The 20,124-nt window shown below is 44.7% G+C and overlaps 2 protein-coding genes across 2 annotated transcripts in view; both read left to right on the top strand.

The window, feature by feature from the left end:
- The first annotated feature begins 9,157 nt into the window (after positions 1 to 9,157).
- Positions 9,158 to 15,991, top strand: LOC126519164 (coiled-coil domain-containing protein 12). The gene is made up of 2 exons (XM_050168779.3): positions 9,158 to 9,781; positions 15,902 to 15,991. Exon 1 carries the CDS (start codon positions 9,268 to 9,270, stop codon positions 9,760 to 9,762), a length of 495 nt encoding a protein of 164 aa, XP_050024736.1. The 5' UTR covers positions 9,158 to 9,267; the 3' UTR covers positions 9,763 to 9,781; positions 15,902 to 15,991.
- Positions 15,992 to 16,054: 63 nt separating this feature from the next.
- Positions 16,055 to 20,124, top strand: part of LOC126519163 (tRNA (guanine(37)-N(1))-methyltransferase) — a 64,045-nt gene continuing 59,975 nt past the window's right edge. Inside the window, exon 1 of the mRNA XM_050168778.3 lies at positions 16,055 to 16,297. Coding sequence (XP_050024735.1) covers positions 16,055 to 16,297 — 243 coding nt within the window. The remainder of the gene's footprint in view (positions 16,298 to 20,124) is intronic.

The following is a 20,124-nucleotide window of genomic DNA, read 5'->3' as shown; positions in this document are numbered from 1 at the left end:
ATAACTTCTGCTGCTAAACTGTTTAAAAAAGAGACAAAAAACAAATCTTCCAACTACCGTCAAACGCAATGCCTTCAGTTTGAAACGTGTAAAAGTGCTTCCTGGAGCGACTAACTTATGGTTCGCCAATTTTTTCGGCTAAGTTGCGAAGCTGCGAGTGACTGCGCTTATCGCAGGTTTCATGCTCCAAAAGCGTTTGTGGTTGCATATAAATAGATTGGGTGAATCTAGACATTTTTGCTTGATATTTCTTCAAGTCTCGTGTTTTGCTAGCGGTAACTTCCCAAACAATGCGAAAACGGCAGCGCACACACTGCTGATGCATGTCCCGCAAACAAGGCCTTTTATTCGAGTACGTTAGCAGTTATTCAACTATACGTGTCTGCCTGAACATTCTTGATGCTAACACAATTTCGAGATATATATGTAAAGCGTGTGACGAGAATTTCACTACACATGCGGCGCAGCATTCATCGCGGCCGGATCAAGCGCCACGAAATTAGATCTACCACACTGGCTGCCCAACATACACAATGCACAACGTACACAACATACACAACATACAGTATCAAGTTAAAACATGGTGTACTTCCTTCTTTACGCACCTAAACTATAATGCTAAAATCAACAAGCCCGAGCGATCGCTCGCCGTAAAACATTCCGTATAGTAGAAGCGAGAACAAGAGCGCGTTATCAAACCATGTCAACGACAAACCGACACTATACCCGAGTCGCCTGCGCTACATGCAGCCGCTTCGCGCTACGAAATGCGCTCACATAATCATGAGCTATTGAGGCAAAACATCTTTGCTAAAGCTTACCGTTCAGTGTAGTTGACGTGTGATGCCACAAAGATGACACGCATACACAGACACCAGCGTTCAGGCAGACACCGCACACCGGTACAACCGTTTACGTGCCTGGCGCACTCGTTGAGACGGCGCACCGCCGCGCATGCGCAAGAGCTCCGAGCATGCGCAGGAGCTTCGCGCGCGAGGGCGTGCGCACTCGGAGGAGTGTGAGCGCCTTTTCCTCCTTCATTTCCTTTTTGTCTCTTTCTCTCTCTCTCTGCGCGCCATGCGCGCCGGAACGGGTGGCTTATTCATCTTTATCACCATTATTCATCTTTTTTCATGGACGAAGGAAATGCGCTGGCAGGTTGTATGACAAACGCTGTGGGTTATCGTATGAGACTGGAACGCTGACATGAATGCGCTGTTTGTAAAAGCCGTTACAGGGCCCTTCAGACGTTTCAGACGCATTATTGCCAGCGTCGATTAGTAATGCAGCGTACTTGTAGCATATCTTCCAGCGTACCGCCAAATGTGATGCCCGCACGTATGTTAGTGCTAATTTTCTGTTCCGATGATAGGTCAAAGCAATCAGTACAGCATTGAGGTACTTATATGCGTGGCTGCGCAGGCATACCGCCGGCGAAATACTGGGTGGGCTCAGAGAATTTGGCACCTATTTTAAGTGAATGAGAAACTTTGATGGGTTATAGCGCAGGATATCAGTCAACAAAAAACCGCCCGATGTTAGTGACGCAGCCGAGATATGAAGACAATGTGAAAAGTATCCGAGAATCGGACGACACACAACGCGAACACCGCATGCGCGACATCAGTTCATCGCACATTCACAAAGTCCGCGTTGTCAGCTACAAACATTACGAATGTCTTTGCTGTTAGCTTGATGCCTGTTTGGAATCCACTTGTAGCTGAAGCTGGCGTTCATAACATATCTATTATAACAATTGGATCGGCGTTTTGCTTTCTTTATTCTACTGCCGTAAAAGTGATGCGACAACTGTGAACACTGTCTTGGGATTGCCGAGAGTGGCTACGTAGATGATATCATGTGGTGAACAAATGCGGAGGTATACACTATGTGTATACTAATGTCTACAAATAGGCTCTACAGCAATCTCAGCACTATACAACATCAGTGGCTTATATGAAACGCAGCTACGCATTATCCACCGGTACCTGCGCTGGTTCGTACATGGGTTGGGCCCAGATTAACGATGTTTATCTATTGTTAATCTATAGACATGCAAGACCACAACAACTCAGAGGCAGACCAGGTGGTGAATTCACCACCTGGTCTGCCGGCTTTCGCCACTTATTCACCACCTTTGCCACATCATCACCATCTGACCTTCACCACCTGGTCTTCGCGAAGTGTACGTCCGGGAAGCAGCCAGGTTTAGCGCCTTCGGGTGCCTGGAAGACCTTGGTGAATCGGGCGGTGACTGCTCCGCCGCGATCCTCGTTCAGGGCAGCTGCACCGAACGCAGACTAGCAGTCCACGGTTTGCCCGCCGCGCCGGGGTTGCGGTGCCGTCGTGCATGAACCAGTGCCATATCATCGCGTTCGCAGAGGGCGGGGGGTATGGGAACCGGGAGTAGAGAAAAAGAAATAGAAACCTTGTCGACTATTGTCCATAATATAGAGAGTATAAATAGAAAAAAATAAATAAATAGAAACTGTATCGGCTTTCGTCTACAGGTAGTCCATGTAGAGGGGAAATAGGCAAAGAAGAAACAAACACCGTATCGAATTTTTTCTATAGACCGTCTATAGACTACGAGCAGACAAAAAGAAATAGAAACCCTATCGACTTTCGTCTACAGATAGTCTACAGACAAAGTATATGGACAAAAATAAATAGACACTGTATCGACTTTCGTCTAAAAGTAGTCCATAGAGGGGAAATAGGCAAAAAAGAAACAAACACCTTATCGACTTTTTCCTATAGACCGTCTATAGACTGCGAGTAGACAAAAAGAAATAGAAACCTTATCGACTTTCGTCTATAGAAAGTCTATAGACAAAGTATGGACAAAATGGATAGAAACTGTATCGACTTTCGTCTATAGGTAGTCCATAGAGGGGAAGTAGACAAAAAAGAAACAAACACCTTATCGACATTTTTCTATAGACCGTCTATAGAGTGCGAGTAGACAAAGAGAAATAGAAACCTTATCGACTTTCGTCTATAGAAAGTCTGTAGACAAAGTATGGACAAAATGGATAGAAACAGTATCGACTTTCGTCTATAGGTAGTCCATAGAGGGGAAGTAGACAAAAAAGAAACAAACACCTTATCGACTTTTTTCTATAGACCGTCTATAGACTACGAGTAGACAAAAAGAAATAGAAACCCTGTCGACTTTCGTCTATAGAAAGTCTATAGACAAAGTATGGAAAAAAATAGTGACTGTGTCGACTTTCGTCTGTAGGTATTCTATGGAGGGGAAATAGGCAAAAAAGAAACAAACACTTTATCGACTTTTTCCTATAGACCGTCTATAGACTGCGAGTAGACAAAAAGAAATAGAAACCTTATCGACTTTCGTCTATAGAAAGTCTATAGACAAAGTATGGACAAAATGGATAGAAACTGTATCGACTTTCGTCTATGGGTAGTCCATAGAGGGGAAGTAGACAAAAAGGAAACAAACGCCTTATCGACATTTTTCTATAGACCGTCTAAAGACTGCGAGTAGACAAAAAGAAATAGAAACCCTATCGACTTTCGTCTATAGAAAGTCTATAGACAAAGTATGGAAAGAAATAGATAGAGACTGCGTCGACTTTCGTCTGTAGGTATTCTATAGAGGGGAAGTAGACAAAAAGGAAACAAACACCTTATCAACTTTTTTCTATAGACTGCGAATAGACAAAAAGAAATAGAAACTGTATCGACTTTCGTCTATAGGTAGTCCATAGAGGGGAAGTAGACAAAAAAGAAACAAACACCTTATCGACATTTTTCTATAGACCGTCTATAGAGTGCGAGTAGACAAAAAGAAATAGAAACCTTATCGACTTGCGTCTATAGAAAGTCTGTAGACAAAGTATGGACAAAATGGATAGAAACAGTATCGACTTTCGTCTATAGGTAGTCCATAGAGGGGAAGTAGACAAAAAAGAAACAAACACCTTATCGACATTTTTCTATAGACCGTCTATAGAGTGCGAGTAGACAAAAAGATAGAAACCTTATCGACTTTCGTCTATAGAAAGTCTGTAGACAAAGTATGGACAAAATGGATAGAAACAGTATCGACTTTCGTCTATAGGTAGTCCATAGAGGGGAAGTAGACAAAAAAGAAACAAACACCTTATCGACTTTTTTCTATAGACCGTCTATAGACTACGAGTAGACAAAAAGAAATAGAAACCCTGTCGACTTTCGTCTATAGAAAGTCTATAGACAAAGTATGGAAAAAAATAGATAGAGACTGTGTCGACTTTCGTCTGTAGGTATTCTATGGAGGGGAAATAGGCAAAAAAGAAACAAACACCTTATCGACTTTTTCCTATAGACCGTCTATAAACTGCGAGTAGACAAAAAGAAATAGAAACCTTATCGACTTTCGTCTATAGAAAGTCTATAGACAAAGTATGAAAAAAAAAATAGATAGAGACTGTGTCGACTTTCGTCTGTAGGTATTCTATGGAGGGGAAGTAGACAAAAAGGAAACAAACGCCTTATCGACATTTTTCTATAGACCGTCTAAAGACTGCGAGTAGACAAAAAGAAATAGAAACCCTATCGACTTTCGTCTATAGAAAGTCTATAGACAAAGTATGGAAAGAAATAGATAGAGACTGCAGTGTGTCGACTTTCGTCTGTAGGTATTCTATAGAGGGGAAGTAGACAAAAAGGAAACAAACACCTTATCAACTTTTTTCTATAGACCGTCTATAGACTGCGAATAGACAAAAAGAAATAGAAACTTTATCGACTTTCGTCTAGAGACAGTCTATAGACTTTGCATCAACAAAAGTCCAAATCTATAGAAAGGAAAGGTCGTCTATGAAAAGTCTATAGACTTTCTATAGACAGTCTAAAGTCATTTTTGTAAGGGTCGACTACACGTACGTTTCAATTCGAGATAATGTCGCTTAGCTAGCTAGGACTTTCTTTCCCTTCCTGTTCGCGTTTCGTTCTGGGGTGATAACAATGGCTTATGGTCAGCCAAGCACTCACATTAGGCACTTTCTTCGTTAATTATTTTCTTGTATAATGTAATAAATTATATTCCCATCTGGAAGCGACATACTCGTTCGGACAGGCGTGCGCTCTCCTGCAGGGTGCAATCTTTGTTTCATTAGTGAAGAAACAACTTCGCCGTTGCAGCACCCTGCGTAGCGCTTGAGCGTCGTACGGCTTGGAAGAGTGAGGCATCCACCGCAACATTTCATAGCCGCAGGGTGACTTTGCATGCCGCAGTACTGCCTGTCGGATTGTGGCTTCTGTCCAGTGGTGTTTTTTTTTTTTCATTCAGGCATTGCAGCTGTTCCTTTAAAAAATATAGCTTTCTGATCGTTCTCGTCCAGCTTTTCCTGAAAATAAATGAAGTACTAGTCAAAAGCATGTAAAACGTGTAAGAACAAATAAAGTCATTTACTGTAAAACCTCATTTCGCGCCCCCATCTGTTCATGAATTGGGGACCTGGGACATGTTCACGGCTACTAAACCTTCGCACTTATAAAGTAAGCGAAACTTCAGGTTTGTGACATACGGCACAGTGGACCGTGAGAATTCCTTGTCGTTTCTTTTTAACCATTTCTGCCTCTCCGAAACAGTCCACTCTGTTCAGACTTGTACGTGTGACTTAAATTCGATAACGCATGCTCTTCATGCGTAAGTCCTCATTGGACTAATACTTCGGCGTGCCTGCAGCCAGCAGATCTAGTCGGCAATATAATTTTTAATTTCCAACATAGCGTCCTTATTTCATGCCAAAATTTTCGCCTGCCCTTAAATTTCGCGGCATTTTTCAATCGCGAAATTTGCGTAAATAAATAGCGCGTGATTTTAAGGATTTTACAGTATATACGACCCCAGACGTTGATGTATACCTGTAGCGTGATCGCGCCAGTAGCTTCGGCGAGTGCATTGACCTTGGAAAATTCTTTTTTATAACTGCGCAAGCTGTGACTTCAAATTATCATTTTTTCTTTCCAATTTCTGACATTTCCTGCGCAACGTCTTAGTAGCACTTGCTAGTGAACGCATCTTCTTGCGTGTTATTTTCGTTTGACATGTCATCGAGCACCCCATTGCTTTTGGGGGATTGTGTTCCATGTGTGCTGGAGAAGCAATGTTTTCCACATCGGCATCGTGTGGCGAGGAAGGTGTATTCAGCTGTTCTGGTAGAGTATATGTAACAGCAAATCTTGGGATGTTTCTGATACAGACGCCGCTGATGCTACCTCGTCTAGTGATGCATGGTGGTGCGCTAGGCTTTCTACAACGAATAATAAAAAAAAATATTTGATTTATATGCATGTGTTCAACCCAAATGAAGAAATGAGTAATGCAAGCAATAATAAATTTGGTCTTTGTAAAACTAATAATTCTCACTGACCTTTTGTCTTCATGGATTGCAGTCTCCACGGTTTGCACCTGCGCCCGCTTTAGCACACAGCGCTATTACCGCTAGGCTGAAGCAAGATGAGAAGGAGGAGGGGGAAAAACGGATGCCACTGCTCCAGGTTTTAAGATTTTCCTCTTCAAGCCTGGTTTGTAGCCGTCAGGCGTAAAGTGTAGGCTGTACACCTATGAACGGCCACTCGGTTCCCAAACTTGACTGCCTGAACCTGGAAAAAGTCGGTGAATATAGTTTGCGGCTTTGTAACATATAGTCATAAGCACTCTTTTTTATTATTTTACGCGCAGTAACAAAAAACCAATCCCTCAGTCGCACATGTTCACAGAGTTCACAAATGCGAGAGCAGTTTCCTTCTCCGATTTATAAAGCTCGCTTTTCCGCGTTAATTTAGAAGAGTAAACTGCCGCCACGTTAAAGGGCGAAATAATATTTATTTTAGTACTTTCCCCCTTAATAAGCGAATTGCATATATATCTTCAATTACACGTATCTTCTCCACAGCCTTTATGTAGCCGCCGTGCAGTTCGGAAAATCCACTTTAGCAATGTAGAAAGAGTTTTAATCTTCCGTATACCGACATAAGTTTGCGTGACGCAAAGCAGTAGCGTTTTAAAGCATTGGGTCACCTGTTGCAAGCCTTCGATTTCTTTGCATATGAAACACAACGGAAAAAAGAAACAGGAAAGAACTCACCTATCCTTCCGACTGCCTCGATCCATTTTGTACGTACGTCCGTGGCAGGAAACTCGTGAAAACTGATGCCAGATCATTTGCTTTGTTCTGACTTACATAATGGCACGCAGCAGTATACCATAATGTGATCGTTGCGTGATTTCATCTGTAATTAACTCAAGAAAGCTGCATGCAGTTAGGTCTGAAGCTACATGCCTTCTGCGGCGTCTGCAGATTCTCGCAGTCTGCGCGTTGTCTGTATAACATATCGTCTGCGTCATTCTTTTAAATTTCCTCGTCCATATTAAGTATATGAAGTTCTTTATTACTCTGTTTGATTATTAGTCCATTGCACCACATTTTATTCCATGAATCTTCTTGTAATCATATTTTTTTCTCTTCTACGAAGGCAACGAAAGGAAAATGTTACCGTCTGCCGGCTGTACTCGTTGTTTTCCTTTCTTGCACCGCTCTTTCTACACTATGTCGTCATTGAAATACGAAGCACTCTTTCGTAAACTTTGTTTTATTTGTAATTTTTTGAATTTGGGGCATTTACAAACAACGTAAACGCTTCGTGGCTGTCCAAATAGCAGCGCGAGCGTTGGAACAGATCGCAGAAGCAGACGACAGCGAACAGGTCATAACTAGCGCCACTCTGCTCGTACGTTCTTTCCCTAGCGGCAAAAAGGGCGAACTAGACCAGCGTGCTGGAGCAGGGAGATCTGTGCAGGTCTGGAGTTCCAGTAGATCGTGGTTAAAACCACGACCTACTGAACTCCAGACCTGCACAGATCTCTCTCCTCCAGCACGCCTGGTCTAGTTCGCCCTTTTTGCCGCTAGGGAAAGAACGTACGAGCAGAGTGGCGCTAGTTATGACCTGTTCGCTGTCGTCTGCTTCTGCGATCTGTTCAGCGCTTGTCTTGCCATTTCGGCAGGTACAAAGCGCTTGTATTGGCGGCAAATGAATAAATTCACAAACATAGAAAAGAAGACATATTTGCGAATGCTTTGCGTTTGAATAGTGAAACTAGAAGAGGAGGAGCGGTGCAAGAAATGTAAACAACGAGCATAGGTAGCCGCTGCAATGCTAGATCGACGGCATAAATTTCCCTTCCCTAGCCTCCTTAAGAGACTGGAAAAATTGTTTTAAAAGATTCATAGGATAATCTAGCTTTTTTTAGTTGGTTACAGACAGCCTAATGTCGTAGATGACATATTAGGATTTACTGCTGTGTGCCGTAGTGAAAGGCAGATGATCTGGTAAAAGTATAGTAAAAGTATTCACGAGTAAGTCCTCCGCCCGATATGTGCAATAGGCTGATCGATTCTGTTTCAAGGGAAGGTGAGCATATCTTGTTTTTAATATCGTTGGATGTCTAGCTCAGAAGAAAGCTTGCAAAAGATTAAGCGATCCCAGTGCTTTAAAACGTGCTGCACTGTAGGCCTTAAAAATCGTGTCATGGAACTCTTCAAACTGTAAAGCTAGCTTTTTGATACGTACGCAGTGAAGCTGTGTACGTAATTCACTTTTTGAACTCGCGACGCATTCACGGACAACTTTTAAGAGTTAAAATGAGGGGTAATCGTTCTGTCGTCGAACATTACGGTACGTGGCTTCAAGTTTCTAAAGAGCGCAGACGCGAATTTTACAACGTGTACAATGAAACTGTTGTCTACGTTCCGAACTGTATACACAATGTGATTTATAATAATCTGCTTGAAAAAGGCAATAGGAGCGGCTATTCAACGCTATTTTAGAGAGCAGCGGACTATACACGCTCGGACATTTTTTAGGTTCGGGCAGTCAACTTTTGGAGCCAAGTGACCGATCAAAGCCTTGTGACATCACTGTCACTGTGTTAGCAAAAATCATCAACTAGAGAAGCAGGTCGTCACAACACAACAGCTGCCGTACTAATTACAACGCCGCACAGCCGCCCACCGCGTAGCAGACGAACAGGTTATAAAAGCGCCACCTACGGCCGTCGGTTGAACGAAAGTGGGCGCAAGCTGCTCCCATAGAAGCCGGATATCTGTGCAGGTCTGGAGGTCGGGGTTAAAACTCTATGAGTGGTCCCGAAAGTCTAGCCATGTCTAGCCGACCCAATCCAATCTTGTCTAGCGGCTATTTGGAATGGCGGCTTCGTGGGCGAGTTGCACGTTTGCGCAGTTTGTGTGAGTAATGGCCGCCGACGAACAAGTCGGTTCTCTAGAGGAGCAAGCGTTGAAGCGAAAGGAACGCCTTCGCGCGTTACGCGAGAAGAAAACAGGCGCCAACGACGCCGAAGAAGACGACAAAGCCAAACAACCGGTGCCGGAATCGTTGCCAAAGCCAGTATTCAGGTCCTACAGACCCGAGGACGAAGCACTCAAGGAGTCCGTGATCCCGGACATCTCTCCGGCTGCCATCGAAGAAGAGATCAAGGAGAAGATCGCCGTCGGCGATTCGGAAGACCTCGCTAAAGAGGTCGACCTAGCTTCACTCGCTCCGAGGAAGCCTGACTGGGACTTGAAGCGCGACGTATCCAAAAAGCTGGAGAAACTCGAGAGGCGGACCAAGAGGGCCATTGCCGAGTTGATCCGCGAGCGCCTCAGTTCGGGCAAGAGCGGTGCCGATCTGGCTGCCGCCGTAAACACGGCCAGCGGGCCGCAGAACATCGATTCCGACGAGGACTGATCGAGGTCACGCATTCATGGTAAGCACCGGTGGCTTGTTTGCAAAGCGCGCTGTTCATTTGGGGCTTTCACTGCGGCACTGAAAACTACATCTTGCGAATGCATGTCGACGTTTTAAGGCGAATGGCATTCATGACACTGTGAGACCAGTCTTTTTCATTTTCGGCTATCCTACTATATAACCAAAAAACATGAGTCGATTCCGATGATTGAAGTCTAAAAACAACTAGGATCACTGGGTATGTACCACTGGCGAGTGTTGCGCTCTTCAATGAACCTCTTTGATGCCACCATGGATCATTGGGTATCTGCCGCTCTTCATAGTAATCACCATAAGAAACGTATCCATCACCAATTACACACCCATGATTATCTTGCTAATAAGTGTACAAAAGTACACTTATAACAGAAATGTGTTATATAACAACAGCAGCAGTAACAACAACAAAAAACCATTCAGTGTCCAGTAAATTTATTTCCTTAAAAAAAATATCTGTTCACATATTGGTATAGTCATCGTAGATGAGTTCTGCCCAAACTTTTATTTGGTGATCACATTGGACGTCGGGTTGCATTGCCAAAACGTATTCATTTCTATTCATGCTTGCTTCTGTTTCTAACATCTTACTCTACTTCAATAATAGCAGCAGTGCCGGAAGTCATGACACTCACATCTGATAGCTTGATTGCTAAATGCAGCAATTAATTGTGTGCTCACGTTGAAACAAATACTGTTGCCCTCTCAGATTGGTAGCATCACATTATTTATTTCAGTGTATGAATAGAAAAAACACGAGATATGATGCAGCACACCTGGTTTCATAGTGAGGAGATAAGCATTTGGCAAGATAAGTATTGCGTAATAATTGAATACTAGCAATAGAAGGATCAATTACCTTCACTCATCGTAAGAAATTATTTAAACTGGCAAAATACAACTATTCATTCTATCTCCTCATAAATGCCTGTCACCACAATAGCGAAAGCTTTCACTTTAACCCATTCGCTGCTGCCCGCTGCGCCTGCGTGCGGGCCATCCGTACCGCGCATTGTTTCACCGAAAGTGTGCGCGCATGCCACACTCTCGCCTTTCTGTGCGTAATGAGTGCCTAAGCAAAATATTTGCTGGACGCTTATAAAAAGGCATTCATTGACACTTGAGAAATATTCACACTTTACTCTGTGAAGTTTTTTCAACTCGCAGGCGTTTCACCGTGTGAAAAATCTTGGAGCACTCAGGCATGTGAAGAGCAGCACCACACTTTTCACACTCCCAGAGGCTTTCACTTTTTTTTCCTTTAGCCTTACACACCTGGCATTGCCTTGAGGCTGCTCATCCCTGTCGCTACCAAGAGGATATCCAATATCACACTCGGAAAGAGCACGCTGTCCATTAGAGGTCGCCATTCCTTCTGCCGCCAGACACCACCACACGGAAAAAAAAAAACACAGAAAAGTGCGTTCAAATGACACAGCTCAATACTGTCATCTATCGGTAATATATCCAAGCATCTTCAGATAAGGTGATAAGTGCTGCCATCTATCAACAGCTTCAGGAAATCATAAAATCGGCAGCCCGATGATTCGCCGGCTTCGGCAACATTGCCACTGCACGTATGCTCGGCGATTCACCGGCTTTGGCAGTGAACGGGTTAATACCTTACAGACCCTGGCATGGGTCTTACATAAGGGATGGGTTTACACAAAATAATAAATGATGGTGACCTTGTTACAATGTGTGACGCGAGGTAACTTCTTCAGGGAAAGCAGATGAGCTGGTAATCGCTGCAATATTGTAAGCAAGGTTGTTGACAGTATGGTGCGGGAGGGCAGGCTACGTTTAAACCTGTGCGATGGGATATGCATGACGGTGGCAAAATTGAGTGCACAATTGAGTACACTGTCAAAAATGTATGAAATAATGATAAGCTAGAAATAAAATGGTGCTGAGAAAGGGTTTACACACCAGAATATGCTTTTAAAAAAGTTAGGCTCCTATCATATGAGAACGCAGAGTGAATAAACCGGATAGCATGATTCGGAAAGGCTTCGTGGGCATTTGTGAGGCAGATCTGATAGGGTTCCAAGTGGCTGATGTGTAGTCTAGTTGCGGTTTTATTAGTGACTTGTAAGCTAGCAGTTTCATGTGCTTTGCAGCAGTGGCATAGCCAGAAGTTTATTTGGGGGGGGGGGGGTGTTCTTCACTGACAACTACCACTCCTCATCCTCCTTCCCCCTCTCTCTCTCTCTCTCTCTCTGTATATATATATATATATATATATATATATATATATATATATATATATATATATAATCATAAGAAGCCAACTAACACTGACACCATGGACAACATAGGGGAAATTACTTGTGCTTAATAAATGAAACAAAGAAACGATAAATTAATGGAAATTAAAGTGCATGAAAAAACAACTTGCCACAGGTGGGAACCGAAACCACAACCTTCGCATTTCGCAATGGTTGTGTCAGTGTTTGTTGGCTTCTTATGATATGACTAATAAAATTAGGGCCCCTCAGTTAACCCCCTTTGTTCTCGTATGTATATATATATATATATATATATATATATGTAATCATCAGCCTATTTTATATCCACTGCAGGATGAAGGCCTCTCCCTACAATCTCCAATTAGCCCTGTCTTGTGCCAACCAATTCCAACAAGCGCCCGCGAATTTCCTAATTTCATCGCTCCACCTAGTTTTCTGCCGTGCTCAACTGCGTTTCCCTTCTCTTGGTATCCATTCTGTAACCAACGGTTGTCTAACCTGCGCATTACATGACCTGCCCAGCACCATTTTTTTTCTCTTTATGTTAATTAGAATATCGGCTATACCCATTTGCTCTCTGATCCAAACCGTTCTCTTTTGGTCTCTTAACGCTATGCTTAGCATTCTTCCTTCCATCGCTCTGTGCGCGGTCCTTAACTTGTTCTCAAGCTTCTTTGTCAGAATATATATATATTAATGAAGCATAGAATTACAGGATGCAGCACAGAAATAGTTCAAATAATAGGTGCACATAGGAAAAACAACAGGATTATTGATGTTTCAGCCGGGGTCCGGCCTTCATCAAGAGTGGGATTGCAAGCACACAGAGTTCAACTTATACATTTTTCTCGGTAAGAAAAAAGAAAGAGGTGAGAGAGAGAAAGAAAAAAGTGTGAGCACAATCTCTACATACTTGCACTTGTAGAAACAGTGGCATCAAAAAAAAAAAGCTTTTCATGACCACAAACATTCTGTACATTTAGTGGTGTCATGAATACCAAAACATGCATTGGCTCATGTAAAAGTCAATGAAAACAAATGTAAATGCCAACTTGTGCAAACATACAGTGGTGCTATGTTGGGAGTGCAATGTTGCGCGTACATACAGTGGCATTATGACAAAAACTGACGGAAAGCAAACCAGGTAAGTAGTTTGTGAATAACCCACAGGTCAACAGGTACGCATGCAGTCATGTCCACAAGGGATGAAACAAAACACGTAGCCAATGGAATGTACAGGAATGAAGCACAGCGCTAGAACTTTGATAGTATCGTATGATAAAAATTTCACTAACTTTCGGTGACCTGCTGTCCGACTTGTTTGAAGAGATGTTGAGAAGTAACTTCCAAACATGGTATTGTAGTTATGTGACGCATATTGTTGTTTGATCATACTTGGGAAGTGATGAGGCAGACAGTCTGAACCGGGCTGTTTCTTGTTTAGAAGCCTTTCTGAAAATTATGGCATCTGTAGTTCGCAGTAAAATAAGGGCCAGTAGCTCCGAGAGATTAGAAAGTGCCCTGTCTCCTGACATCCGTCTATTCTGAAAATTGCAGAGATGTTTAGTAAGGATGGGCTCTGCGCAGCAAGCAGCACGTGTTATGATGAGGCAGGCGAGCCTCAGCTACGCGACTGGCCATGGCCTTCTGGTATTGAGCAATCGGGCAGTGACGAGACGCACCCCCTATGTCCATAATTATTTGTCGATATTGTTCCTGACGCCTTTTATGTGCGTCTTCCCCCACCTTGTATTCATCGCTCCACTCCCCTTCTTAACATTATTTTCTGAGAGTCACTGTCACACTCTTCAACGTTCACCAGCTTGTTGAACGATGTGGTAGCCCGTAACATTTCTACACTTCCGTTTCTGTGTCGACTTCGAGGCCATTCAACTACCTGCCCTCCCACCTGTTTGTTGTGGTGGTTTCTTAGCTTCCCTGGCCTTTATATTGTTGAGTGTGGAAAGACACGGACAGAAGACGCTATTTACAGGCTATTTACACTGGAGCCAGGCAGCCAGGCCGACACTCGCTCGCGCCAAGCGCACCGACCAACTTCATCGTCGTTCTCGCGGCGGCTCGTTTCTTGAGCATCGCTTGATCATATCGTAATACTACCCCCCCCGGCGTCAAAAGCACCGTCACAGTGCTGTTAAATATCCAAGGCGCGTGGAGAGTTGTAGGGCTTGAGTCGGGCGACGTGGACAATCTCACTGGTTGTCACAGCGGAGGACATAGTGGGTGTGGCTAGAACGATTTCATAGGTGACATCAGTCACATTGCGGAGCACGTGATAAGGGCCTGCGTAACAAGTAAGGAGTTTTTCACATTGGCCAACTTTACGCGAAAATGACCAAAGCAACACGAGGCTGCTGGGCACAAAATGGACATCACGGTGACGGAGGTCGTAGCGTTGCTTCTGCTTGTCTTCAGACACTTGTAGACAAGTGCGCGCAAGTTGGCGAGCATGATCAGCATGCTCAGCATGCAGGGCGATTGCATCACGGGCATAATCGGTAGTTGAAGCTGTGGCGGACAGAAGCACAGTGTCCAGTGGTAGCGTTGGTTCGCGGCCATACAAGAGGTAAAACGGGGAAAAGCCAGCAGTTTTGAGATGGGAAGAGTTGTATGCAAAGGTAATGTAAGGTAGAGCCAGGTCCCAGTCATGGTGGTCGTCAGAAACGTATTTGGATAGCATGTCTGTAAGGGTGCGGTTCAAGCGCTCAGTGGGGCCGTTCGTTTGGGGATGGTAGGAGGTGGTAAATTTATGCCGTATTGAGCAGGCACGCATGATGTCGTCGATGACTTTGGCCAAAAACCTACGGCCACGGTCTGTTAGCAATTGACGCGGAGCACCATGCGTCAAAATAATATCAGGTAGGAGCAAGTCCGCAACATCAGTTGCGCAACTGGTCGGAAGAGCACGGGTTACGGCGTAGCGGGTCTCATAGTCCACCGCGACTGCAACCCGCTTGTTCCCTGATGTAGATTCCGGAAATGGGCCGAGAAAGTCTAAGCCAACACGATGAAAGGGCTCGGTAGGGATGTCGAGCGACTGCAGGTAACCAGCGGGGAGCTGGGAAGGCTTCTTGCGTCGTTGTCAAGGAATACATCTACTTAGGACAGGTAGTGACTGCAGATCCGGATCATGAGACTGAAATAATAAGAAGAATAAGAATGGGCTGGGGTGCGTTTGGCAGGCATTCTCAGATCATGAACAGCAGGTTGCCATTATCCCTCAAGAAAAAAGTGTATAATAGCTGTATCTTACCAGTACTCATCTACGAGGCAGAAACCTGGAGGCTTACGAAAAGGGTTCTACTTAAATTGAGGACGACGCAACGAGCTATGGAAAGAAGAATGATGGGTGTAACGTTAAGGGATAAGAAAAGAGCAGATTAGGTGAGGGAACAAACGCGAGTTAATGACATCTTAGTTGAAATCAAGAAAAAGAAATGGGCATGGGCAGGACACGTAATGAGGAGAGAAGATAACTGATGGTCATTAAGAGTTATGGAATGAATTCCAAGGGAAGGGAAGCGTAGCAGAGGGTGGCAGAAAGTTAGGTGGGCAGATGAGTTTAAGAAGTTTGCAGGGACAACATGGCCACAATTAGTACATGACCGGGGTAGTTGGAGCAGTATGGGGGAGGCCTTTGCCCTGCAGTGGGCGTAACCAGGCTGATGATGATGATGATGTACATTTAGGTACACCCATAAAGCACCCTAGGGGGTCGAAATTGTTCCGTAGCCCCCACTATTGTGTGCCTCATAAAACAGAGTGGTTTTAGCGCATAAAACCCTACAATTTAGAATTTGATTCATTTTTTTTTCGCTCATTTTGTGCCTGTGCAGGTCATTCATCAACTCAGAAAGCGTGCCTACATTTTGCTTCATTCATTCATTGGCAAGACTCATCTGCTCTGCACCCTATACCAGCCTGGCAGTCACTGGCAACATTCCAACACCAGGACGGCGCAGCACTCCTGTCCTCGCTTGGCCGTCACCATGGCAGCAGCGCAGGATCTGAGTCGTGCCATACGGCCCCCCGCAGGCGTGCTCGGCATGGTTGAACTGAATCGGGCCGCATTCGACACAGTTGCATCTGTGCCAAGCTTTGAGGCGGACGTCAAAGACGTTGCAGCCATCATGACGCACATGCGCAAATACCTGCTGAAGCTGCCAAACTTCAAGGCTGTGCAGGAGGGTGCCGGTGGTACCAGAAAGAGATTTCACCTAGACCCAGCCAAGGTTTGTGCTGTTTCACTATTCGTGGTGCTGAGGCACGATGTCACTTAACATCATCATCATCAGCCTGGTTACGCCCGCTACAGGGCAAAGGCCTCTCCCATTTCTCCAACTACCCCAGTCATGTACTAATTGTGGCCACGTTGTCCCTGCAGACTTCTTAATCTCATCCGCCCACCTAATTTTCTGCCACCCCCTGCTACGCTTCCCTTCCCTTGGAATCCAGTCCGTAACCCTTAATGACCACCGGTTATCTTCCCTCCTCATTACGTGTCCATGCCCATTTCTTCTTTTTTTTTTTTTTCGACTAAGATGTCATTAACTCGCGTTTGTTCCCTCACCCAGTCTGCTCTTTTCTTATCCCTTAACGTTACACCCATCATTCTTTCCATAGCTCGTTGCATCGTCCTCAATTTAAGTAGAACCCTTTTCATAAGCTTCCAGGTTTCTGCGCCGTACGTGAGCACTGGTAACACACAGCTGTTATACACTTTTCTCTTGAGGGATAATGCAATCTGCTTTTCATGATCTGAGAATGCCTGCCAAACGCACCCCAGCCCATTCTTATTCTTCTGATTATTTCAGTCTCATGATCTGGATCTGCAGTCACTACCTGTCCTAAGTAGATGTATTCCCTTACCACTTCCAGTGCCTCGCTACCTATCGTAAACTGCTGTTCTCTTTCGAGACTGTTAAACATTACTTTAGTTTTCTGCAGATTAATTTTTTAGACCTGCCCTTCTGCTTTGCCTCTCCAGGTCAGTGAGCATGCATTGCAGTTGGTCCCCTGAGTTACTAAGCAAGGCAATATCATCAGCGAATCGCAAGTTACTAAGGTATTCTCCATTAACTTTTATCCCCAATTCTTCCCAATCCAGGTCTCTGAATACCTCTTGTAAACACGCTGTGAATACCATTGGAGAAATCGTATCTCCCGGCCTGACGCCTTTCTTTATTGGGATTTTGTTGCTTTCCTTATGGAGGACTACGGTGGCTGGGGAGCCACTATAGATATCTTTCAGTATTTTTACATACGGCTTGTCTACACCCTGATTCCGTAATGCCTCCATGACTGCTGAGGTTTCAACTGAATCAAACGCTTTCTCGTAATCAATGAAAGCTATATATAAGGGTTGGTTATATTCTGCACATTTCTCTATCACCTGATTTATAGTGTGAATATGGTCTATTGTTGAGTAGCCTTTACGGAATCCTGCCTGGTCCTTTGCTTGACAGAAGTCTAAGGTGTTCCTGATTCTATTTGCCATTACCTTAGTAAATACTTTGTAGGTAACGGACAGTAAGCTGATCGGTCTATAATTTTTCAAGTCTTTGGCATCCGCTTTCTTATGGATTAGGATTATGTTAGCATTCTTCCAAGATTCCGGTAGGCTCGAAGTCATGAGGCATTGCGTATACAGGGTGGCCAGTTTCTCTAGAACAATCTGCCCACCATCCTTCAACAAATCTGCTGTTACCTGATCCTCCTCAGCTGCCTTCCCCCTTTGCATAGCTCCCAAGGCTTCCTTTACTTCCTCTGGCGTTACTTGTGGGATTTCAAATTCCTCTAGACTATTTTCTCTTCCATTATCGTTGTGGGTGCCACTGGTACTGTATAAATCTCTATAGAACTCCTCAGCCATTTGAACTATCTCCTCCATATTAGTAATGATATTGCCGGATTTGTCTCAACGCATACATTTGGTTCTTGGCTATTCCTAGTTTCTTCTTCACCGCTTTTAGGCTTCCTCTGTTCCTGAGGGCACGTTCATTTCTATCCATATTATACTTCCTTATGTCAGCAGTCTTATGCTTGTTGATTAACTTAGAAAGTTCTGCCAGTTCTATTCTAGCTGTAGGGTTAGAGGCTTTCATACATTGGCGTTTGTTGATCAGATCTTTCGTCTCCTGCGATAGCTTACTGCCGTCCTGTCTAACGGAGTTACCACCAACTTCTATTGCACACTCCATAATGATGCCCACAAGATTGTCGTTCATATCTTCAACACTAAGGTCTTCTTCCTGGGTTAAGGCCGAATACCTGTTCTGTTGCTTGATCTGGAATTCCTCTATTTTTCCTCTTACCGCTAACTCATTGATCGGCTTCTTATGTACCAGTTTCTTCCGTTCCCTCCTCAAGTCTAGTCTAATTCGAGTTCTTACCATCCTGTGGTCACTGCAGCACACCTTGCCGAGCACGTCCACATGTTGTATGATGCCAGGGTCAGCGCAGAGTATAAAGTCTACTTCATTTCTAGTCTCGCCATTCGGGCTCCTCCACGTCCACTTTCGGCTATCCCGCTTGCGGAAGAAGGTATTCATTATCCACATATTATTCTGTTCTGCAAACTCTACTAATAACTCTCCCCTGCTATTCCTAGAGCCTATGCCATATTCCCCCACTGACTTCTCTCCAGCCTGCTTCTTGCCTACCCTGGCATTGAAGTCGCCCATCAGTATGTTGTATTTTGTTTTGACTTTACCCTTCGCCGATTCCACATCTTCATAGAAGCTTTCGACTTCCTGGTCATCATGACTGGATGTGGGGGCGTAGACCTGTACAACCTTCAATTTGTACCTCTTAAGTTGCACAACAACACCTGCCACCCTCTCGTTAATGCTATAGAATTCCTGTATGTTACCAGCTATATTTTTATGAATCAGGAATCCGACTCCTAGTTCTCGTCTCTCCGCTAAGCCCCGGTAGCACAGGACGTGCCCGCTTTTTAGCACTGTACATGCTTCTTTCGTCCTCCTAACTTCACTGAGCCCTATTATGTCCCATTTACTGCCCTCTAATTCCTCCAATAGCACTGCTAGACTCGCCTCACTAGATAACGTTCTAGCGTTAAAGGGGTTGGGACACCAAATTTTGAGGCTATAAAAAGCATGTTGTAGGCTGCTTCCGTATGCAAGGACACCCAGAACGAGGTATTGGACGCTGCAAACACGTCAAAATAATTTTAATTCAGCTCCAAAAAGTCATTAAAAACTCCTCCTCGTAGTCGAGACCCATCGCTAGCGCGGCAGTTACTACGTCACAGAGGAGGAACTAAAATAGTGACGTCATAGCACACTAGCACAAAAATGTGACGTATTATGAGTAGCGATGAAATGCCTATTGCGGAGCCTGCTGAGCCGAGCAACCGAGCATATATCCTCCACTGTGACCGAGCTACAGGCATATAGAAATCCTTTCTTAATGTAAAGATGGGGTAAGGCGTGCAGACACGGACACAAGAGGAGAGAAGTGGACAACACGAATGCCACACGGCGGCCCGCAAATGGCAAACTGCGTGCGGCGAGTTGCCGTGCGGACGGGGACGTTTGAGTGTAACACTAGCCGGCCGACTCCGAAGGGGACCAGGATATGCGGCGTTCGTGTTGTCCGCTTCTCTCCTCGCATAGTCGCATAGTTCGGCAGCTCAGAGCGGACTCTCCTTCGCTTGGCCTTTCCACGTTACCGGCCCGTCCACGTTACCGGCACGGAAACTCGCCGCACGCTGTTTGCCGTTCGCTGGCCCCCGTGTGACGGCGGTTTTGCTCGCGAGCGGCGAGATTTCCTTGCCGTAGAGAGGACGGGACCAATTTGTGCGGCAGCCGTACGGCAAAGCGGCCAATCAGCGACCGAGGAGTGGTCACTCTGGCACCGACGGCAGCTTCACCGCCTCTGATCGTTCGGCGCCATCGATATCGTCACTAGGCCTTTTCCGGTTCGCTTCAAAGCTAAAGCTTACGGCGCTTCGGAATGCATCACCGACTCTCACAAGCCGCAATATTTTCTTACTGTTGTTGTCGCTCTTCGCAATAATTATAATAATCGCGACATG

The sequence above is a fragment of the Dermacentor andersoni genome, chromosome 10 (assembly GCF_023375885.2).
Source record: "Dermacentor andersoni chromosome 10, qqDerAnde1_hic_scaffold, whole genome shotgun sequence".
Lineage (NCBI taxonomy): Eukaryota > Metazoa > Arthropoda > Arachnida > Ixodida > Ixodidae > Dermacentor > Dermacentor andersoni.
This window is presented reverse-complemented; position numbering and strand designations above follow the sequence as displayed.